Here is a 24309-nt window from a genome sequence, read left to right on the forward strand (position 1 = left end):
AGCACCCATTGTCCTGCTCCCAGAGCCCAAGAAAGAGGATGCTATGGCAGGCCCCGCCCCTCTCTTCCTTCATGCACCCCACCCCTTAGCAACAGTGATTTGCTTCTGTGGCGGCCTGGGTTTCTTCCACATACACCCTCGGTTGAGGCCCTATAACTACTCTCCAGCCCCTTCAGGCTGTCTCCGTTTAGCCAACCCCCGTACTCTCCCCAGGTGTGTCCTCTGAAGCCCAACCCGTTCATCCCATTGCTCCCTCCCCCCCCCACCCCCCACCCCCCTACACACACACACACACACACACACACACACACACACACACACACACACACACACACACACACACACACACACACACACACACACACACACACACACACACACACACACACACACACACACACACACACACACACACACACTGTACACACGGCGACCATCTCAGGCTGGGGATTGCAGTGAGGTAGCTCAGATCCTCTGTGCTAGTCTCTGTTCTGCCTGCCACCAGCTGCCTTCTGTGCTCTCTTCCAAGCCTATGAAGTTCCCTTTCTGTCCCAGCTGATCTTCCCACCAGTTAAGGGATTTCCCAGGGTGCGGGAACGTTTCCCCTTTTCCAGCTCCCTCCCAGTGCCGCAGGTCTCATCCCAATTCCTTTATTTTTTCTTTCATCCTACTGGGTTATATGGAGATATTTCTTGCACTTCTGGGTGTCTGATACCTTTTGTCAGTGTTCAGTAAGCTATCCTGAGAAAATGCTCCCCATGTAGATGTATTTTTGATGTATTTTTGGGAAGAGGTGAGTTTCATGTCCTTCTATTCTCCCATCTTGGTTCCTCCTCTTGATCATGATGATACTGGTTTATCTCATTGAATGATTTTTGAGGGCTAAATGTTGTAATAGTGTTTTGACTCATTTCACAGGAAAAAATACATTTCCATGGCAATCTATGAACACGAGTTTGTATATCTAAAGTTTCTTTCAATAATACTTATCCTTAGTACAGTGGGTATACTCTGTCATATTTTCTTTTCTGTTCTATTCATTTTCATTTTTTAAAGATAGTCATGGCCAGTAGTTTAAAAAGCACTGATGTATATATAAGCATGCATTATATACTTAAAACTTGCCATATAAATTATTATTTTAGCCAAGAATTTAAAGTACAGAGAATTCAAATTTTGCTAGTGTAATGGAATAAGTACTCAGTAGATTTTGGCAACTTTCAGAGGCTATCCTTTAACCACTGTAGCATTAGTTTGTAATGTTTTATTGGGGTAAAGCATGCTGAATTTTGTCTACATATGAAGCAGGCTTCAGAGGAGGCATCACTTAGCTAATATGAACTCTCTTGTAGATTGAAAGTGATTTTTCAACTCCACCATCAAGAAGAAAAACCCCATTTAACAAAGGTAATATACTTACATCTTTCTTTTGTAGCTCTGTTCTATTATAGGGTAGTCTCTTTATTAACATAGTATTAAAATTAATTGCTCACAAGTGGGCAGATCTACCAATTGGTTTCCTGTTATTTTCAATTTCACTGAAATTGTTTTGAGAAATATATTAATCTTTTTATTAAACTTCTCTTTACAGAATTAGCAGAAAACTCTGGTATTGGAAAACTTTTCACTAATGCTATGGAGTCTTTAGAGGAAGAAGAGAAAGATTCTTATTTTTCGAACTCTGATTCTGCATAGTAAAAATGAGAATACTTCCAGGATGTTTATCAAGAAGCAGACAGTGTATCTGTATCTTCATTTGAAGGATGTATTTTTTTTTTTATAATGTAGCTTCATATGAAATTGCAGACTCTTTTTCATAGGTTTCATGTGTTATATATAGATGTCTCTCATAAGCATCTTAGTCTGTTTACTTTAAGAAAATCATGTTCCATACAGATTTTTTTCAGAAGCATTCAAGAAAATGTTGCTATCCTTAAGGGGAGAGGTGGGGGAGAATTAAAAAATAGATTGTATTGGTAGCTACTGAGTTCATGAAAACTTTAGGTTACCAGTTGTCACCACTTGGTATAAAAGCCAGAGTTGATCTAATGTTTCAGTTATCAGTACATGTTGTTTAAACCATTTGACAAGCTTTCTCCTGATTGTTTTTCTTAAAACTTGTGATTGGCATATTCATGAAACCTACGTAAATTTAATTTATTGCTTTTTCAGTATTTTTATTAGGTAGAATAAGAGAACAGATTTTGTTGTATTCTTAAGCAGACATGGCGTAAATTTGGTCTCAGTATTTAAAAGACTGGATTAGACAAACATTCAGGTTATACCTCTTTTACTGTAAGGAGTCAAGTTACTATGCCATGTCATAGTAAACACTGTTTTCCTTTCAGACAGCTTCTTTAGAAATAAACTTCTTTTAGCATATTATGCCATTATGCTTTAAAATTTGACATAGGGCTTCCCTGGTGGCGCGGTCGTTGAGAATCTGCCTGCTAATGCAGGGGACACGGGTTCGAGCCTTGGTCTGGGAGGATCCCACATGCCGCGGAACGACTGGGCGCGTGAGCCACGGGTACTGAGCCTGCGTGTCTGGAGCCTGTGCTCCGCAGCAGGGGAGGCCGCGATAGTGAGAGGCCCACGCACTGTGATGAAGAGTGGCCCCCACTTGCCACAAACTAGAGAAAGCCCTCACACAGAAACGAAGACCCAACACAGCAAAAATAAATTAATTAATTAATAAACTCGTACCCCCAACATCTTCTTTTAAAAAAAAATTTGACAGAATTTTTTTCCCTCTGGTTATAGTACGTATTTACCCACTCTTTCTCTCCAGGTAGGTTGTTCAAATAAAGTAAATTTGCTTTTATAATACTCATGTTTTGGTTGGTTTTTCTAATTACTGGATCATAGAAAAAATGCATTTTGTTTGTTAATGGTTCAGTTCATTTCCTTGAAAAATACCAGAACTGTTAGAAAAAGTATACTTTCTTGTTTCTTAAGAATTTAGTCAGTAATAATCAGCAGCTAAAGAACTACAGGATTTGTAGAAACACAAGATTTAAGAAGAATAGTGCAAGCAAACAGATCACTCTCCTTTAAACTACAATGATAGTTTCTGCCACAGAGATTTTTGATAGATGAAGGATGAAACAAATGAAAGGGGGTTATTTTAGAGTAGCTCTAAAAAATTCTGTTGTAGAACTCTAAGTTGCCAATATTTGGTGTAATACCATGCTGCTTGATGTTAGTGGATAGTGTTTTAAGAATTAGAAGGTATTCACAACATTGTAAATCAACTATACTCCAATAAAAATTTTTAAAAAAATTAGAAGGTAAATTCTGTAATACGAAACAAAAAGATAATTTTTGAAATAGCATATAGTTGACACAAACCACAACGTACCCCCACTCCCCATATTCCATGTGTCCTATCAAAACTATTGTATCCCACCTTCCAGGTACCTGGTTATTCCCGTTTCTTTCCATTGGGTCATTAGATAAACTAGTAAGGTTTAAGGTAACCTCCAAAGGAGACTTAAAAGTGGAAAAGAAAGACTTGAAGGGCTCAAAGACAGTAAGACGGATCAATAAACGATAGGGTCGATAGTTAAGTGCAACCTGTGAAGAGTATAGAAAGAGGCCGTTGCAGCTTAAATATGGATAGAGGTCTCTACACAGCAAGCATAAATAAATGAAATCCTCTAGGTTATGTCCCTCAAACCATATCAATTTATGAAATATTTTGTCTGTTGGGTGAACACACAGAATCTGAAGACATTGGTGTCTGCATGAGATGTGCTGCAAGGAGGTCATCAGTCCAGGGCACTATGAGGTTGTTGAGGGACTGCATGCTTCTGGTGTGCAGCCAGGGCACAGAGCACCAGATGTCCCTACCCAATGCACCACTGATACCATGTAACAGGAGTGAGTAGCAGCAAAAAAAACAGCACACTGGAACCAGAAAAAGAAGTCCCTTTCCTCCTCCTACTTGACAAAGCTTAAATCATGCTCACTAGGGAGAAATGCTCAAAAAGTCCAGTCCATTATAATGGAGTGAGATACTGAAGGATGAATTTGAACCTGAGAGAGAACAAATTGAGAACTGCACATGAGCCAATAATTTATAGAACTTCTTTTCTTTCTGGCTTTGACAAAATTATTAAACAGCAGAAATAAGAGATTAACTGCTTTAGTAGAATTCAGAATTTATACTATCCCAAAGGAGCTAAGTTCACGATCAGAGCAACTTTTTTAGTGAAAGAAAACTATCTAGTTCCTGGGTTCTTGTTCTAGATTTCCCAGTCTAAACTTGAGTAAGTCACTTGTCTCTGGGCCTCACGTTTATCATCTGATAAGAAAGGAACGAGAAAAGCAATTTGAATTAGATCAGCTTTGAAGTCCATGCCAAGTCTAAGTGAAACCCTCTGCTGTGAGGTTGGTTCAACTACCCAACAATTAGTAGCATAACAGACACACTGTTATGGGTCACGATGAAAGTCCACATTCCATAGCTCATCTATACTGAAATGTTCCAACTCCAAGATATCACTTCTTTGAATATGGTACTTCAACCAAAAAAAGTAGTATAGATCAGAGTTCATACTACTAGGATTAGACTGTTAACTAGGATTCAGTTAAATTTTCTACTTTCCTAGTTACTGGGGCATTATCTCACAATACACCTACCACCCACATCTATTCAATATAGTTGATATATGAGAAAAATTGTTTATGACCATTAAGCTGGCAGCAGACACATCAACCTATAATGCTAACAAATGACAATGATAGCACTATAATCTTTGGGAAAATTCTAAAATATATCTTTCACTCTAGCTTTTACTTAATAGTACCTTCAATAAGCTTTTTGTTCAATAAAAAAGTTTTATTATCTAACCAAAATGATTATTAAACATCAGATTTTTTAATCATTTATATATTCTATATAAATAAAAATATACACAGTGTAAAATAACAGATATGGAAATATTAATATATTTTAAACTGATAATCACAAACCACAGCAATGATTATTGAAGTGCATTTAGTATTGTGAGGGTTCTTTGACAACCCACCTGAGCAGTCTGATCATGCATCAGATTTAAAACTACCTTTGTTAAGATCATTTGGCAACATTTGCATGTCAAATATATAGTGAATATATCTATAGATCTCCTCAGCTTTTTGATGAGTTACTTGTGCATACATGGAGATTTCCTGAGGTGAGCTGAAAAATAAACAAAAACATTATACTAAAACTTCTGACTTATAAAATTCAATATTCTTGCTTAAAGAATACCAAACATAAAATCCTTTAAGAAAATCATTTTTTCCCAAGTTTTCTACATTCAGTTGATTATGTCTTAGCATTAGTTCAAATAAAACAAAAGCCTATTCCCTATATTTAAAATCATTTATAATAATAATTTCAACATCTTATTTGAGCCTTTAGTTTAACCTATTTTCTAAAGCCTTCGTTTGATTTTCAAGCAATAAAATCATTAGAGGCTACTAAAATTTTCAACTTGAACATTTTTCTAGTTACAGAACTAACCAGCCCAGAAATGTGAGACTGCAAGATCAAATTAAGTGCTGTCTGTCTCCCCACAGGGCTCTAAGCTACTCAAAGACAATGCCTACGGTTTTTTTTTTTCCTTCCATTAATGTCCTCAGCTTAATGCAGTGACTGATACATGTTGACAAGCAAAGTCTTTACTGAATGAAAGAATCTAACAGGCACTATACCTCTTTATTTTTAAAAATATTAAAATTCCTATGGGGGCTTCCCTGGTGGTGCAATGGTTGAGAGTCCACCTGCCGATGCAGGGGACACGGGTTCGTGCCCCAGTCCGGGAAGATCCCACATGCCGCGGAGCAACTAAGCCCGTGTGCCACGACTACTAAGCCTGAGCGTCCGGAGCCTGTGCTCCGCAACAGGAGAGGCCACAACAGTGAGAGGCCCGCGTACCGCAAAAAAAAAAAAAAAATTCCTATGAAATGCCTTCAAGGATGATTTTAAAGTAACCATTTAAAAATATTAAATCAGGGACTTCCCTGGTGGTGCAGTGAATAGGACTCCGTGCTCCCAATGCAGGGGGCCCAGGTTCGATCCCTGGTCAGGGAACTAGATCCCACATGCATGCCACAACTAAGAGTTCACATGCCACAACTAAGGAGCCCGTGTGCTGCAACTAAGGAGCCCGTGTGCTGCAACTAAGGAGCCCACCTGCCATAACTAAGACCCTGCGCAACCAAATAAATAAATATTAAAACACATACCTATTTGTCATCTTTTTCACAGATGAAAACTGGTGACACATATTCAGTGCAGCTATATAACTTATATTGGGAATACTGAGATAAAATTGAAGTGCCTCACATTTATTACTGTTCACCACTGTTGAAACATGAATACCAACATTCTTTCTTTGTTCCACTAAAGACAATTCCTTTAGCAAATCTGCAGTTTCTTCTTGGCAGGAACTGAAAAGAATTCGGATTCCAGCACCAGTTAAGGTAGTCAGCAGGCTGTCATAGCTCTTTGTTCTCCTAAACATCCTGGATGTGTCTCCTAAATATTTTACATTTAGGAAAATGCAAACCATAGTAAGTTACATTAAGTAGGACCATTAATACTGTATATTATTAAAATCCCAAGATCTACATCATTAAGCAAACTAGTGCCACATTATGCTAATGAGAAACCCTACCGCTGAAAATTTCAAGTGATCCTCAAATAGAAAATAAGGAGAACGGTCTTTATGAGTGTCTTAAATTGGAATCTACAGAAGAAGGTGAGTAGGCAGGGGAGAGTTTATATTCCTAGATAATTCATTCCTAAAGGCCAAGACCATATTACTTATCTCTAAAATTCATAATGGTAGCATTGCCGAAGGGTTCATTAAGTATTACTTCTAACTGATATAAAATTATCATGTATTTATTCCAAGAGTATCTCAATACCCTGCATACCCATTATAACTTTAACTCCTGCCTATTAATTTACTTCCCTACTTTTCCCATTCATTTTCTTTCCATGTTCCACCTACATCCTTTTTTTGGCATTCTTCCTTAAGCCAAAAAAAAGATGTTTTTCCGTAACTTTTGCCATATTACTTTCCTTTTTATTCCAAATCTATTTCCTTTATAAAGGATATGTTAGTAAAGAGTAACTTATAGAATTTTAACGCTAGAAAGACCCAAAAGATCACTTAATCTAAAGCCCTCACTTGTCAAATTAAAAAAGAAAAAAAAATTTGGGTTACTGAAAGACAGAATGACTTATCCAAGGTCACATGGTTCAGTAGTGACAGTGGCGATGAAAAGTACGTTGCTCAAATTGAACCAGTGTTTTATGTAAACTACATTATTTTCTTTTACATAATGACTGTATAATCCTTGAATTCTTCCATAGCGGCTTTCAGCTGCATGATTTCACTTAATCCTCATAACACCCCGGGATGAGTAGGAAAAGTATATTATTAACTCCTCAGAGGGAGTGATTTGTCAATGCAGTATCACATAGCTATAGAGACACCAGAACTCAGTGCATCTTCTGATCCCATATCCTATGATCTTTTCACTATTCTCAGGGGCTCCCCATTACAATTAAACATTACCCATAAAAATGCCCTAACTGAAGCTCCAAGCCTGCATTTTTTAATATATCCTAAGCATCCATTTTAGTGACCCATTGAGAACTCAACATATTCAAAGTTAAACCTCTCTTTGTCCCTCAAATCTGCTGTTTCTCTGATATTCATAATTTCAATGAACAGCACCACTACCTAACTGCCCAGTAATCAAGAGACTGTTCAGCTCAATAGTAATTCTTGATTGCTCCCACTTACTCCTGCTACCTCCTGATTTCACTTCCCTCCTGATTCCTCCTTTCCCCCACTGCTGCCTTATTTAGGGCCCCTCACCCTTTCTGCGGCTCCCAGAAAAAGACTTATGATTGGTTCACTTGCCTTCAATTTCTCACCCTTCGATTCTCACAAGCTGCATTTAAACACAATGACTAATGAAAAACATTATGGCATTATGTAAATATGAAATGACATTCATGAGTCAGGTATTTAAATTTTAAGAGCTTCCCACATCCTGACAGTAGGATAATGAACCAAATAATAGGTTCCTTTACAGCCTTATAAACAAAACCATTTAAAAATACAAACCTGTTTTTTCTCTGTCCTTTTCCACAATCACACATATTCTTTCAAACATGCTCTGTAGGTACTGGATCTGTTCAATGAGCTTGTTCTTATTGGTACTATTTAACATCTCAGATTGAGACCTCCTTTCCACCACCATGCGGTTACTCACAATATAATCACAACCATTAAGAGGACAAACCTCTACCTGTAAGCCATGAACTGCTCTTAGGGAAGAAATTACTTCTGAACCAGAAGTGATTTCACGACTGTCTACAAGAATACAAGTTCTTTGGCCTTCCTGTGGAAGTCTAAGAGAAGCATGTGTGCCAGCCAAGCGTGGTCGTGAGTTGGAACAGTATGCCACTGAAGTGCCAGAATCCTCCAGAGCACTAGTATCCTGAAAAGCAGAAAACATCAATCATGATCAGTTATATATATGTTAGCGCCATAAACTTCTAACTCCTAGGCTGATTTTTCTTATTGATACTTTTTTTTCTTCCTTCAACATCAGCAAAGTGACTATGTAGATGAAGGACCAAGCTACCACTTAACACCTTGTAGGATGGCTAGAATTTTTAAAAAAGGAAAATGTGTTGATGAGAATGTGAAAAAACTGGAATGTACATTGCTGGTGGGAATGAAAAATGGTGAGGCCACTGTGGGGAGAGTTCTCAAAATTAAAGAATTACCATATGGCCCAGGAATTCCACTCCTAGGTAACATACCCATAATAATTGAAACCAGAGACTCAGATACTTGTATGCCAATGTTGATTAACTTTGGAAAATCCTCAGCCATTGCTTGTTCAACTATATCTTCTACTTGCTCTCTTTTCTCCTTAATTCCAATTACATGTATCTTAGGCTACTGCTTACATTCCCACAGCTCCTGGATGCTCCATTCTGTTTTTTCACTCTTTCTTTATATTTCTGATTGGGTAATTTTATTGACCTAGCTTTAAGTTTGTTGGTTCTTTCCATGGCTGCATTGAGTCTACTGATGGGCCTATTGCAGACATTCTTCATCTCTTTTACCATGTTTTCCATTTCTAGCATTTCCACTTTATTGTTCTTTATATATTCCATTTCTTGGATGATATTCCCTTTCTATTCATGCATGTTTGTTTGACTTTTCCACTAGTGCCTTTAACATGTTAATCATGGTTATTCTAAATTCCCTGTCTGATAGTTCCAATGTCTGGGTCATATCTGAGTCTGGTTCTTGAGAATGTGTTTTTTTCTTCCTTCTATGTATTTTGTAACTTTTGGTTGAAAGCCAAACATCTTGTGTAGGAGAGTAGTGATTGAGGTAAATATGAGCTCTACCAAAGTACAGAAATAGCTTTGGACCCATGACAAAACATCACAAAGTCCTTTCAAACTGAGCTGAGGTCTGGGCTCGTTCGCCAGGTGATTTTTCTAAATATTCTAACTTTTCTTTGTAAACCTGTGCCTCAGAGTTTTTCTCCCCATACTCTTGTCTCTCTCTCAGCAGTAGATTGATTTTATTTCTCACTTACTGCTTGCTAGCCTGGTTGGAGGGAGTGCTAGGAGTGTGGGGACAGGTGGGGGGAGGGGGGTTTCTATTGTCCTGGTTCAGCCTGTCTTGGGCAGGAATTGTGTCCCTGGATCTCAGAGGTGGGAACTTCTCAATGATCCTCCCCCTCTCCCTGCCCCCAGTGGTTAGAGATCTCTAATGCTCTGGGCCCAAGATGTTTTCCTGCCCCTTTCTCAGATGTAGAGCATTTCTCTCTTATTCCTTTCCTCCATCTGCAAAGGGTCTTCACCTAAGCCCTGGAGGCTGTAGGGTTTGCTGTTCTTCCCCCAGTAGTTTAATGCTTTTTGCTCCATAGGGGAAATAGGGGAGAAGAAACTAGATGGGGTTTGGTGCCTTTTCCACAGTAGCTTCTGGTCACTTCCCCAAGGCCTGCACTGGGAAGGAGGTTTTCTCTGATTCTCAGTCTTTCTTGTGACCATCTGATGACTCTGTGGAAAAGTGCCCACGAGTGGTTGTGAATTACCCTTCTCTCTGCAACTCCCAGGGGTTCTAAACGCTCATGCTATCCCGTTGCCTTTTGCAATTCATTAATGTTTTAGCTGAATTCTTGCCAGATTATACAGTGCCCAGTGACTGTCCCAAATCAGCAAGTCTCTCCTTGGAGGCACTTGTCTCCTTAGATATCAGGCTAATTGGCTGTCCTGCAACCTCAGATCCAAATAAACTTATGATTTTGTAGATTATCTGGTTTTTTGGCTGCTGTTACAAGGATGGGAGCAATGCTCTTTCCAGCTTTCTGTATTCTAAGCTAAAGAGGAAGTCCTAATCACTCAGAATAATCTTTAAAATATATTTAATATTCAATTTTTTAAGAAAAGGAATAAATGTCATGAAGGAAGAAATGAACACTAAAGAACCAAAAGAAAATATTGGAAATATTTCGTTATCTTGGAGTACAAAATGGCTTTTTAAACATGACACTGATGTCAGAAACTATAAAGAAAAAAATTGGAACTGTATAAAAAAGTTAAATTTTCCTGTGGCAAAACCCACTATTAAACAAAACAAAGGCAAATGACAAACAAGGAATACTGTCTGCAATACACATGACAAAATAAGTATTAACATTTTTAGTATCTAACAGTTTTTGACAGGATATTTAGTCTATTTTCTGTCTTCTCAAATTTATCTCAAATTCCTTCCCCTCCTAATCTGAAGAAGAATCATACTATATGTATAGTATTAGATAGTAGAGGAAAAGTTAAAACACATTTCTGTTAAAACTCTATCCTTTTTCACAGTCCTCAAAATATTACTAGCCTATATCTATTTTTTTTAGTTACAGCATGGCAACGTAGAAATGTAGAGAGTGCTTACTGGTTTTGAAAGTACTGTGCAAGTATTACCTACCCTGACCCTTGGGATTACTATCTTTCTAATACAGCTGAGAATACCGAGGCTCAGGGAAATTAAGTACTTGGCTCTTCTCCAATCTATTTATAAGACTTAATCTAGTCAATTTTATCTAATTATGCCTTCCAGAAATAACTTTGTGCAAAAAAGGCCTGGAGATAATTTACAACTAGAAATGCCAATTTGAGGGCCATTGTGCGGACACTGGAGCATGTTGCTAAGGTGGAATGGGCTGAAACACCTGAAATAAAAGAGAAATCTAAGTCTAGGTCTAGGGATTCCTATTACTATGACTTTAACCCCTATTTTAGCAAAACTACTGCAACTATGAACTCTTAAAAACTGAAAATGATTTTAGGGATTACTTCATCAATAGTAACCATTCTGGAAGGAAAGAAATTCAAAGGAAGGAAATCAGCTGGTACCCCTAAACTCCTCACCCCAGTAAGTAGATGAGAGTTACATACCAGAAGCCTTCAGAGGGGGAAAGAAAAAATCTGGAGAAACCAGTTCTGAGCTTTAATTTCTGTTAATTTTACCTTGTAGGAAGCCCATTTCCTATATCCTTTTTATAAAATTAGCAGGTTTCCTTACAGAAAACTATTAACACATTTTAAAAATAAGCATCCTACAAATCAGCTATAAAATTTAGTGTGCTGGTTTCTTGTCTGAAGAATTTTATCACTTGCTAATTTTTCTTTGACCTAGTTATTTAACACAAAAGAAAGAAAAACAAACCAAAGAAAACGTTTTGGTAATCATACGAAGGCTTTTTTTCTCTAATCTGATTCATACCTTCAACTGAATTGGAAATTTTCTACAGTCTTTCTGTGAATCAACAGTAGTGAATGATGATGAGGTAGGTTCAATTTTAGTACGGCTCTGAGGTTTGAAGTCTGAGACATCGGAAACTGTAACCTTTAAATTAAGCGGTGTCTGTTGTCTCTGGTTTGGCGACTGATTAACAACTGGATTAGAGTGGTCCCTGGACTGCAATGAAGACCCAGAAGGCACTAAATTCAAACAGTGGTTTTGTTGTTCACTCTTGGTAACTGCACTTGGATTAATCACAGTGCTGGATTCCTGTTTATCATTTACATCGTTTTCCTCCTCACTTGAATCATCTGGTAAAATAATTCTGCATAATTTTTTTTTTGAAGATGCACAGTTTTGTCTCATCTTCATTTGTTTTAGCTTTACTGCACGTCGGGTTTTATATTTTTTACTCCTACTTGCAAAGCAATCTTCAGTTATTAGGTTAAAATCAACACAGACTTCTTCACTTGATTGGCTTTTGCAAGACTCCTCTTCATCAACACAAAAACTGTCTTCTAAATAGGTTTCATCTTGCTCAGGAATCTACAATACAAATACAAAATAAGAATATTATAAATTTCATAAAATCAGTATGTTTTAACATATTCTTTTAAGTTCATGGTATCTTTCTGAATATTTATTTCACTTACTTTATTAAGTCAGTCACTTGCTCACTAACATATATTGAGCATATTCTTTTTTTCTTCCAGTTTTATTGAGATATAATTGACATACAACACTGTATAAGTCTAAGGTGTACAGCATAATGATTTGACTTATTACATCATGAAATAAGTTTAGTGAACATCCATCATCTCATACAGATACAAAATTAAAGAAATAGAAAAAAAAAGTTTTTCTTTGTGGTGAGAGCTCTTAGGATTTACTCTCTTGACAATTTTCATATTTAACCTACAGCAGTGTTAATTATGTTTATCATGTTGTACATCACATCCTGAGTACTTATTTATCTTATAACTGGAAGTTTGTACATTTTGACTACCATCATCCAATTCTCCTTCCCCCTACACCACTCCCCTACCTCTGGTAACCATAAATTTGGTCTCTTTTTGTATGAGTTAGTTTGTTTGTTTTTGAAGTATAATTAACCTACAATACAATGTTAGTTCCTGTTACATAACATACATTTCAAAATGATCACCAGGATAAGTCTAGTTACAATGTGTACAAAGATATTACATAATTATTGACTATATTCCCCACACTGTACATTTTATACCTATGACATTTATTTTGCAACTGGAAGTTTGTACCTCTTAATCTCCCTCACCTATTTCTCTCCTCCCCCAACTCCCCACTGGCAACCACCTGTTTGTTCTCTGTGTCTATGATTGTTTCTTTTTTATGTTGGTTCATTTGTTTTTCAGATTCCACATATAAGTGAAATCATACAGTATTTGTCTTTCTCTGTCTGACTTCTTTCACTTAGTGTAATGTCCTCTAGGTCCATCCATGTTGTCACAAATGGCAAAATTTCATTCTTTTCTATGGCTGAGTAATATTTCATTATATATATATACCACACCTTCTTTCTGATTATATTCTTTATGGAAGAAAATGAGGAGTTTGGGAATAAAAAAAGAATGATTTACCCTCTAGAAATTTACAGTCTAGTGCAAGTAGCCAGAAAAATAAACAGTAATTTATAAACAATGTGATAAATGCTATATAATAAACACAATGAAAGTATAGAGATAAGAATGACCATATTTCCAAGGTGAATATGGCAATTTATAAACAAATAAGGCTAATATGAAATTGTTATCCATAAATGAAAAATAATCTATGGTTTTTAGGATATACCATTTTTATGAAAAACTTAATTTTCAAGAGAAATATGACAACATAGAAGAATTAAAATTTTAACTAGTAGATGATAAAGTTCTATTCACTTCCTTTAAGTATTCTCCTAATTGGAAAACAACTTAAGAGTATATTCTAGGGCTTCCCTGGTGGCGCGGTGGTTGAGAATCCGCCTGCCAATGCAGGGGACATGGGTTCGAGCCCTGGTCCAGGAAGATCCCACATGCCGCAGAGCAACTAAGCCCATGTGCCACAACTACTGAGCCCACGAGCCACAACTCCTGAGGCCCATGCGCCTAGAGCCCATGCTCCACAACAAGAGAAGCCACCACAATGAGAAGCCAGCGCACCGCAACAAAGAGTAGCCCCCGCTCGCCGCAACTAGAGAAAGCCCACATGCAGCAATGAAGACCAAATGCAGCCAAAAAATAAATTTAAAAAAAATTTTAAAAAGTATATTCTAATTAGCTCAAGTTAACAAAAGGATAATTTGATCAAATTAGGACTAAAAGGGATTTTGAGAATTCATTTAGCCCACCTTCCTTACTCAGGGTAGAAATTATTGCAAATAGTTCTGATGGTCCAATTTTAGAAACAAAATGAAAGCTTCATTAACAGGGATATATTTCAACACCACCACCAGGAAATTCTCCACTATATTTCTATAGTTCATACCTGTGAGAAAATGTTTATGTTGTTATGTTTCTTATGGACCATTTTGTACTGATTGTTCATCAGTGGACTTCGCACAGATTTCATGTAAATAGCTCTCATTTCAGAATCTGTGTAGAGATAAAAAAAAATTTCAAATAGCAAAATTATTTAAATGAAAACTAACAAAGTGTTTAACTTTGACCTATCCCAAATTCACATGATTCAAAACTTGTGGAACTATTTTACACAAAAAATATTTAATATATATTGAAACATGTCTAAAAATAATTATTCAAAAATGCAAAGTTAGGAGTTTTGCCTTTGACAGACCATCTAGTTGGGTGATCATGGACAATTTATTTAAGCTCTCTGCCTTAGCTATCTCTCTTCTCTGATAACGAAGATTAGGAGAGTGCCTTTTCATGAGAAATAAATGTACACAAAGACCTTAGAACTGTATCTGATTTATAGAAAGCATTCTATAAAACTAAAACATAAAAAATCCAGGCAAAAAAAACCTATACTTAAAAACATCAAAAGCCACAACCAATAGTAAGTATGTTTCATAATTTTCAGTCAAGCAAAAACTAGGAAACACAGGTTTTAATTTATGCCTATCTTTTTTTTTTAAGGTTGTAATCAGAAATCAACTTTAATTTTTGTCTCTCATTTCCCCTTACATTTGGAGTGATTAAATTAATTAACAGGTTATTTTGAGGGATAACATTGCTAATTTAATGACTATCATTCTTGGGACAAGATGTATAAGCTTTTCTTTGAATAATATTTCCCTTATCTCCATTCCATAGCTAGCTTCAACTATTAGATATTCTCCTGACTTAACTACCCACTTCTTACTCATGATAAATCCCTACAAAATTTAGTGAGATCTTTATTTCCAGTTTACTGTTTAAAAGGACTCAATCAAGGAGCTTTCAGAGATATTTTTTCGTTTGTTTTATAGATTTTTTTTTTGGTATAATGCATATACAATAAAATTCATCCTCTTTAGGGTATAGTTCTGAGTCTTGACAAATGCATAGTTATGGCAACCACTATTCTATTTGCTGTTGCTATAGTTTTACCTTTTCCAGAATGTCATATAAGTCAAAGTATATAGTATGTAACCTTTTGAATATGGCTTTTTCCACAAAGCATAATTCATGTGAGATTCATAGGCCTATCATTTTTTAAAGTTATATAGCAAAGAGTACCTAAGAAATGAGGCTTAAAAAAAAAAAGGTAATGTGGATTTTGAGATTTTCTTAAAAAAAAAAAAAACTTTGAAATCCTACGTTTCAAACATACTGTTTCTAAATGGAGTTTCAGATCTCCCTACTCTCCATCCCAACTGCTCCCCCTTCAACCTTCCCAATTGCAGCAACTAAAGTCCTTCCTGCTGCTCAAGCCCACTGACTCCCTCTTTTTCTCTCTAATCCATCAGAAAATCCCATCAGCTGTACATAGCCAGAATCCAATCTTTCTCACCCTCACACTGCCCCCACCTTGGTAGAAGCCACTAACATTCCTTGATTAGATTACTGCGATGGCCTCCTAAATGGTCTCTTTTTCCACCTTTGCTCCCAAATAGACTGTTCTTAACACAGAAGCTAGAGCTATACTACTTAATATGAGCTGGCTGCTCATTCATTACTCTCTGATCTCACTTGCAACTACTTCCCTTCTCACTCATTCAATTCCAGTCACAATTCTATTCCCTTGAACAAGCCAGGCACACTCCTGCTTCAGGGCCTTCACATTGGTTGTCATCTTTGCATCAACATTCTCCCACCAGATTATACAATACTACAGACCTGCAAAAGAAACCTTATTCTGCAAATCATATCAGTATCGGCGACATGGTACCGATAATTTTGTATTTAAAGCCTTTTTTCTTTAAAGTCACGGACCTTGGGAAACTTTGCTGTTTCAAATCATATCAGGCACTGCAGGAGCAGAATAATGGCAAGATTTGTGAAGGATAAGAATACAGAAGAGCCCACCACAATCTTTCCCATTTCTATTAAAGCCAATCTGAATCATCTGCTCTTAATATATTGTATAGAAGACCTGCTCAAGCATTGTTTGGGGAGACTGTTTTCTAAAAGTAGATCTCCCTTACCTTAGCAAATTTAATAAATTTAGCTTTGTGTCTCAGCTGGTTTTAAATTTAGCTTTGTGTCACACTGCTGGATTCCTCATCTCCTTCTAGTCTTTGATTAAATGTCACCTTCTCAATGTGGGCTACCCCTAATTACCTTACTTAAATTCGCAGCTTATCTGTTAATACCCCTAACTTCTGCCACTCCAAATCTTCATCTTACTCAACTCTTTTTGTTTTTCTGTAAAGTTTTCATCTTACACTAAATAATTTAGTTATTATGTATATTGCTTGTCTTCTTCCATTCAAATGTAAGCTTCATAAGGGAAGGGGGTTTTGTCCATTTCGCTCACAGATGCAGCTTTCTCAAGAACCTTACATAGTACTGGGCACATAGTAGGCACTAAATACTTGTTTAAATGAACATCTGACATTGAGCCAACTAGGTCATTCTGGAGAGACATAAGCAAATTAGCAGAAGCCTATAAACAATCAACTCTCACATAAAGCAAATATTAACAGAATTTGAATGAAAACGACCAAGTATTTTACACACGACAAATTTAATTCCCTTTAAAGTCAAAGTTCTTTGGAAACTGACTAGAATATTTAAGTATAACCACATTAAAGGCATTGAAAATCAAAAGAAAAAGAAGCATCATTATATCACTTACCATTTATAGCCTGTGACAGTTGAGTCTCATCATTTAAAAAGTCAAGTAATGAGGAATCCTGTTCATTTTCTGACTCATCATTTTCATCTGATGAAACACATTCTGCATCTTCTTGGGAAAGTTCTGCTTCATCATCTAAAAACTTCCTAGCTACAAGCTAAGATAAATGAGAAAAAAGGAAGATGCCTTTAAGAAAATCATTTTATTTCTTCAAATAATTGGAAACAGTTCTGGAAAATGGATTTCTTGCCAGTGCTTTTAAGATCAAAAATAATAAAAACAGAAAACTGCAAGAAGAAATAATAAAGTAGTATACCTATTTAAAATTTCTTCTTTTAATTCTGTTATGAATAAAATAAAGTACAAGTCAGCATGTCAGCTTGCTGAATGTTTCTTAATAAGCATAAAGTCTCCTGAGTCTTTCAGCTAATTAATTTTTTCCAGGAAAAATACAGTACCACAGAAAGACTGATCAGACAAAAAGGTTCTGAGAATTCTTTTCCAAGAATGTGAATATTGGATAGAGATAAGAAAAACAATATAATTATTACAAAAGCAAATATTCTAAAACTCAGATTTGTCTCTATATTTTCTTCAATTTGAATATTAAATCCTCAATACACTGAAGTTTCTTCATTTAGTCATTCAAAATAACACAACACTGCAAGATAATTTCAAAACACAAAGAGAAACTAAAATACCACACCTTAAGATTTTAATTCCAATACAAAAAGTAAAATTCGTGTCAAAATATTTTTTAATTTTGGGATTTTTTACTATAAGAAATTATAGAGAAAAATCTACTTCTGTGTAAAATCTACTGTTCTTTACTAATTAAAAAAATATATAGTATATTTATATAAAAATAAGAAATGGAAAAAAGTTTACCTTTAGGTGACTCAGTCTCTTTTGGACTTTGATGCCTCTTTTATTATGATCCTTGAAGTCTGCTGACTGTGGATCTCGTTTGCTAAAATTCTCATTCTCATCGCTAGATGATAAATCTAACTAAAATTCAATAAAATTCTTACATGAGAAAACATAATTGGAGTGTTGTATCTTAATGTGTTTCTCAAGGGTTATTGCTTCTGTTTTCATTTTTCCTTTTTAAATAGTTGACCTAACATTTTCTTGTTAGAAAAATAAAATGCTCTTACAACTCAGAGCCATGTTATAAATACACAATACTTAAGAATTTAAAAGTTAGGTAATTCTAAGTACTAAAATAATAAATTAGGTAATATAAGTAATACTAGTATAGTATTCATTTAATTTTGTATGAAATTGAATGTATCCGATGAAAACTTGTGTTTTTAGTTTAACTCTTTCCTTTAGAAGACCCTGAAGGGCTTCACAAAAAAAAAATTAAGTCTGTAAATACAGCTATCAAAATTAGTCCAAACATACATGAGTCCTTTCAAACTAAGAAACCAATATAACAACAAATGTTGACTATGAAACCTACTATAATATCTCTTACAGAATAATATAAAACCAATCAAAAGAATCAAAAGAAATTTATCAAAATAATTTCAATTAACAGGAATAATTTTAGGTTAAAGTAGATTGAGCATCAGCATTATCAATATTTTAATTCACTTCTAGTAAGTCAATCAGACATTCTAGTTCAAGTAGCAAGTTAAAGCAATTTTTCTAATGAAGTTTTATATGCGTATACGAAGTTAATATGGACTGACTGCATTTTCAATTAATTTTGCACAAATTATACTAGTTTGTATTAGAGAATTAAAACACACAAGATTTCCTAATCTCAAAATTTAGCTATCAGCTATAAACTGATGACAGATGAATACTATTAGCCTTAAGACCTGCCCCCCGACCCAGATTTCACATTCTCATAGTTGTCAATGCCTGCCAGACACTGTCACTTTACTATCCCACATGAACTTCAAACATGTTCAACACTGAACTTACCACTCTTTCTTGTTTTCTCTAAAGATGTGACACATCTGCAACTAGCCCAAGCCAAAACCAGAGAGTCATCGTGGACTCCTTCTTTTCCTTCTTTCAAGCCCATTCAGTAAGCAAATGAAAGAATAAGGCCTTCCAAAAACTCACCCAGATTTTTCTCCAATTTTACTTCCTGGTACTTTTTGTCTTTACAATCCAACCACAAGAGATGCTGTCTCCCCACTTTGTGTCCTTCTTTAAGCCGTTGGGGAATGCCTTCCTTTCTCCCTTCTCTTCCCTAACTGCCCCAGATGCTTTAATATTTAAGTAAGCTGTTATCTTCAAGAAGCTTGCCAGAACTCCCAAGGTCTAGGTTAAGGGTTTATCTTTTCTTATCACTTAACTTAAAAAATTATATGGAAATTATCCACTTACTATCTATCCTTCCTACTAGATTGTAGACTTAACAATACGAGGAAATAATCTTTACAGTATACCCAACATCTTACACAGTAGATACAAAGCAGGTATTTAATCTGAATTGCTGGAGTGTACTGACAAAAATAGGAATAGTTTTTTGAAGGAGTTTAAAATTAAAATAGAAATTCCAGTCACATAGTATTTACTATCTATTTTTCTGTTAAACATATACCCATAAGATCAAACATACCTATGGTCATCTATACAGATATTTCTCTTGTAATATTTATTTCAAAAGGAATTACTATACATTATTTGTTATTTACTTACTCTGTTTGGAGGAACCCTGCGCTTTTTGACAGCATGAAGTGGAGAATCAACTTCGCTATTTTTCTGATTCTAGATAAAGTAGATAAATAAAGTAAAAAGTTAAAAAAAAAATAGTTTTAAGGGGAACAAAAGGACTTCCCTGGCAGTCCCGTGGTTAAGACTCCATGCTTCCAAGGCCGAGGGTGTGGGTTCGATACCTGGTTGGGGAACTAAGATCCCACATGCCATGCGGCATGGCCAAAAAAAAAAATAAGAGGAACAAAAAACTTTATGTGATCATGTTATTGTGATTATTGAATGACTCACCTCAGGGGACTCCAAAACATTTCCTTTTGTCTTTTTACTTTTTCTTCGGAAAATCTCATCATCTTCACTTTCACTGCTTGTTAACTGTTCATCTAGAACTTATTTAAAAATAATGAATCTGGTCAACAGATTTTAGTTTATCCAACCACAACTATCTATTTTATTTATGGGTCCAATAAGAATTGTTTCTGGCAATCTCAACATTTATTCACTCTCAAACAAGATAGTTTTTTAGAAATTTGGCCCAAAAATCAGCATGGGAAAAAACAGAAAAATAAAAACAATGCCAGTGAAGAAATTAAGACATGATAACTCTTGGTAATAAACATATATTTAACTCAGGTTCAGTTTTACAAATTAACTGAAAAAAGTCCAGAAGAGTGCAAAATACAATTTTATTAGTTTTACTCACTCTAGAATTCATCTCTAAAATCTACTATAGTCTTTCTGCCCTTTGTGTCTTATTCTCTTTCTAGTTGAAGGCTACAAAACAATATATGAAAAGATTTTTTTAATGTATGTATGTACATATGTGTACATATACATATGTGTTGTAAGTGTAAAATATAAATTGGTAGTCACCCAAATGTTGTAATTGGAACAAGACATTCGTGGGTAGAAAGAATGTTAAAAAACAAAACATTCATGTGAAATCAAATCCTTCAAGTTTTCAGATACTTAAAGTTCTATTTCTGTACTTGCATAAAATTTTGACAGAAGACACCTTTTATGTGTTTTTATGAAACCTTCTATAAAAGCCCTGTGGTTGTTTTAAGATATGTTCATAAATCCTCTGATATGCCTGCTTTTCAAGAGTTGGATCATAATTCTTCTACCCTTGAGGGTGGGCCACACTTGGTCACTTGCTTCTAACAGAAGAATATAATGGAAGTGAAGGTGTGTTACTTCAAAGTCTAGGTCATAAGAGGTCTCATCCTTGCTCTCTTTCTGGCCTCATTCACTCTGGAGGAAGCCAAATGCTATATAATAAGAATAGAGGAAGTAATCCAATGGAGAGGCAAACATGGCAAGAAACTGAGGCCTCTTAACCAATGGCAATGTGATCCTCCAAGCTTATTCAAGCCTTCAGATAACTGTAGCCCTGGCCAACGACTTGACTGCAACCTCGTAAAATATCCGTAGTCAGAACTCTGAGCTAAAGAGTCCAAAGAAATGGTGAAATAATATATGCTGTCCAAAGGAACAGTGAAATAATATATGTTGTTTTAAGTCATTAAGTTGTGGAGGAAATCTGTTATGCAGCAAGAGATAAATAACACAGATTTTGGTACCTGGAAATAGGGAATTACCATACCAAAACCCAAAACTGTGGACATAAATTTAGAACTAGAGAGTGGGCAGAAGCTGAAAGGATTTTTGAGGAAAGTTTTAGTGAAAGCTTGAAGAGCCTCAAAGGAATTGTTTGTAGGAAGATTAATGGCCATTTAGGAGGCCATGGGTGAGGGCTTAGAAAGAAGTAAGAAAAACCTTATTAGAAATTATAGGAAAGAGGATCCTTAATGTAGTGCCAGAAAGTTTAGCAACATTGTGGTAACACAGAAAGTAGAAAATGTACCTAATGGGACTTCCCTGGTAGTCCAGTGGTTAAGACTTCGCCTTCCAATGCAGGGGGTTCGGGTTCGATCCCTGGTCTGGGAGCTAAGATCCCTCATGCCTCGTGGCCAAAAAAAAAACCCCAAATGAAAATATACCTAATGAATGAGGTGATCTAAGTAAGGAGATTTCCAGACAAAATATTTAAGGTATTACCTATGCTTCTTCCTGTTTAAGTAAAATGTGAAAGGAGAGAGAGGAACTAAAGAAAGTACTGTTAAACAGGAAACAGTTGAGACTTGCTGGTTTTGAAGATTAACAGCTTCTCCAGCTGGCAAACAATATTAAATTAAGAAATGTTCCAGGCAAAGATCTAATCTAGAAGACTGCTAAGAAGCTATTGTGCAAATGGTGCTGAAGGTGTAACTGCAAATGCTTTAAGACCTCAGAAAGATCAAAGGTGGTACCTTAGAGTACCATTCAGTCAGATAAAACGCCCTCCAAACATTTTAAAGATGTCTCTTACTTTTCCTCTCAAACAACAGGCCTTCTAAGAAGATTAAGGAACTATCTCTAGACATCTTTGGCTTTGGAGAAGCCAAAGGTAGAGAAGGACTTACCTCCAAAAGATTTGTGGGCACAGCTAGTGTCTAATGGAATGAACCTCAAATAAGATTCACAAGAGATCCACAAAGATTTATGAGAATTATAAGCGAAGAAACACAGCCAGCTACAACTAAAAGGGGCAGAGACAGTACAAAATGAAAAGAGGCCTTTGGATCCCCAAATTTTCACTAAAAGGAAGCAGGCTGAGAAAACTCCACAGGTGCTACCTGTTACAAAATTGAACCGAGCTTCCAGAGTACAAAGCCAAGAACCATGGAGAATTATTAGCAGGCTTTGAGTACTAATCAAGAAACTTCCAATCTCAGCTCTGCTAGATTTTAGAATTGCTATGGACCAGAGATTCCTGTGTGCCTCCCATCACCCTCCCCCACTTTCAAATAAGCCATCTTGGAAGCAGATTCTACATGCCCAGTCAAGTCTTCAGATGAGTGCAACCCCAAGTGAAATCTTGACTATAACCCTAAGAGAAAGCCAGAACCACCCAGTTAAGCAACTCTCAAATTCCTAAACTACAGAAACTGTGAGATGTTATTTTAAGCCACTAATTTAAGGGGAGTAATTTTTTACACAGCAATAAAAAACAAATACAAACTCACAGAGTAAATTTCTCCTCACACTCTATACTAGTAAAACATCTACCCAGACAGATAAACTTGAATAAATCCTTTTTGTAGATGATCACTATATAATTCCACTCATTTTCCTTTTTTCATTATCTTCTATGGAAGCCATAGTTAAATGCAGGGCTCAGCTACAATAAGCAAGTCATTCCAGGAGGCTTTCCTTTTAACTGCTTTAGTGGTGTTTTAATCAACTATTACTGTATACATATATAACAAGGCAAATTATCCTAAGTCTTCTATTTCAGTTAAGTGGAATAATAAATACTAAGTAAATATTCCCTAATAAATTGTTCCTTAATGTATATGTATTCAGAATTATATTGTCCATGGTTAGTAGTTAAATACAATGCTAGAAAAAAAGTTTTAATGCAAATATGACACAAAGAAAAATTATCTCACCCATTAACACAGACTTAATATAAAGGTGTTAAAGCAAATATTAAAGGATCACAGGCAACATACTTAGTAAAAATACACGTCAGAGTACCTCCAGAATTATGCAGAATAGTCAGTTTTGTTTTTTGTTTTTTGTTGTTTTTTTTGCGGTACGCGGGCCTCTCACTGCCGCGGCCTCTCCCTTTGCGGAGCACAGGCTCCGGACGCGCAGGCTCAGCGGCCACGGCTCACGGGCCCAGCCGCTGCTTGGCACGTGGGATCTTCCTGGACCGGGGCACGAACCTGCGTCCCCTGCACCGGCAGGCGGACTCTCAACCACTGCACCACCAGGGAAGCCCCGAATAGTCAGTTTTTAAAAATCAACTGTATTTCCAGAACTTATTTTAAATAAGTTTTTATCTTAAATAAAACATTCATTAATCATGCCCTTGATGCTAATGAGAACAGATAAGAAAAAGATTTACAAAGGAAATTCTCATTTTACCCTACAACTATTCCTTTTCCTCAGCCATAAAGAATAAAATTCATAAATAGCCTGCTATAATAATCTATACACAAACTAGAGTTAGGTTCTATAACAGGATCTAAAGGATACTTAAATCATTTTAATACTAAACATCTATTTTCTGGGTTTTCTGTAGAATTAAATCACAGAAATCCAAAGATTCCTATAGATCTGCTATGGTCTTATCTCAATCTTCCAAATACAGTCTTATTTCTAAATTTTGCTATATAAATCCTCTACTTTATACTATCCCACCAAAATCTTACACTTTCCTGCTTTCCCTTTGTTTTCACCATTTTATAACATCCAAATTCCCTCCTGATTATTTTCAGCATATCCAAATCATGAATATTCCTGAGGAGCCAAAATGGAAACCTTCCTTTGAAGTCAACATTTCCAATCTAATCCAGTTCAAAATGTTTTCATCTTCTGAACCTCCTAGATGTCTGCCATCTTATTATTCACTTGGTAGTTATTTCCATGTTTTACTGGTATCTGAATGTATATGTCACACATTTGTTTGTGTTTTACAATAAAGGGCTAG

The 24309-nt window shown here is 35.9% G+C and overlaps 2 protein-coding genes across 7 annotated transcripts in view; one reads left to right on the plus strand and one right to left on the minus strand.

The window, feature by feature from the left end:
* Positions 1-4218, plus strand: part of MIS18BP1 (MIS18 binding protein 1) — a 62484-nt gene extending 58266 nt beyond the window's left edge. Inside the window, exons 14-15 of the mRNA XM_060004616.1 lie at positions 1353-1407; positions 1592-4218. Coding sequence (XP_059860599.1) covers positions 1353-1407; positions 1592-1695 — 159 coding nt within the window. The 3' untranslated portion in view covers positions 1696-4218. The remainder of the gene's footprint in view (positions 1-1352; positions 1408-1591) is intronic.
* Positions 4219-4833: 615 nt separating this feature from the next.
* The window catches only part of FANCM (FA complementation group M), a 54890-nt gene continuing 35414 nt past the window's right edge, over positions 4834-24309 (minus strand). For 3 of the 6 annotated variants that reach the window (XM_060004618.1, XM_060004619.1, XM_060004617.1), the window contains 9 exons: positions 20061-20158; positions 19755-19823; positions 17982-18101; positions 17094-17250; positions 14340-14446; positions 11820-12383; positions 8136-8511; positions 6238-6529; positions 4834-5185 (listed from right to left, as the gene is read on the minus strand). In XM_060004618.1, the coding sequence (XP_059860601.1) occupies positions 5047-5185; positions 6238-6529; positions 8136-8511; positions 11820-12383; positions 14340-14446; positions 17094-17250; positions 17982-18101; positions 19755-19823; positions 20061-20158 (1922 nt within the window). In that variant the 3' untranslated portion in view covers positions 4834-5046. Of the gene's footprint in view, positions 5186-6237; positions 6530-8135; positions 8512-11819; positions 12384-14339; positions 14447-17093; positions 17251-17981; positions 18102-19754; positions 19824-20060; positions 20159-24309 lie in introns of those variants that run through there. The other 3 variants (XM_060004621.2, XM_060004620.1, XM_060004622.1) reach the window with 3 other exon arrangements.

The sequence above is a fragment of the Delphinus delphis genome, chromosome 2 (genome assembly GCF_949987515.2).
Source record: "Delphinus delphis chromosome 2, mDelDel1.2, whole genome shotgun sequence".
Lineage (NCBI taxonomy): Eukaryota > Metazoa > Chordata > Mammalia > Artiodactyla > Delphinidae > Delphinus > Delphinus delphis.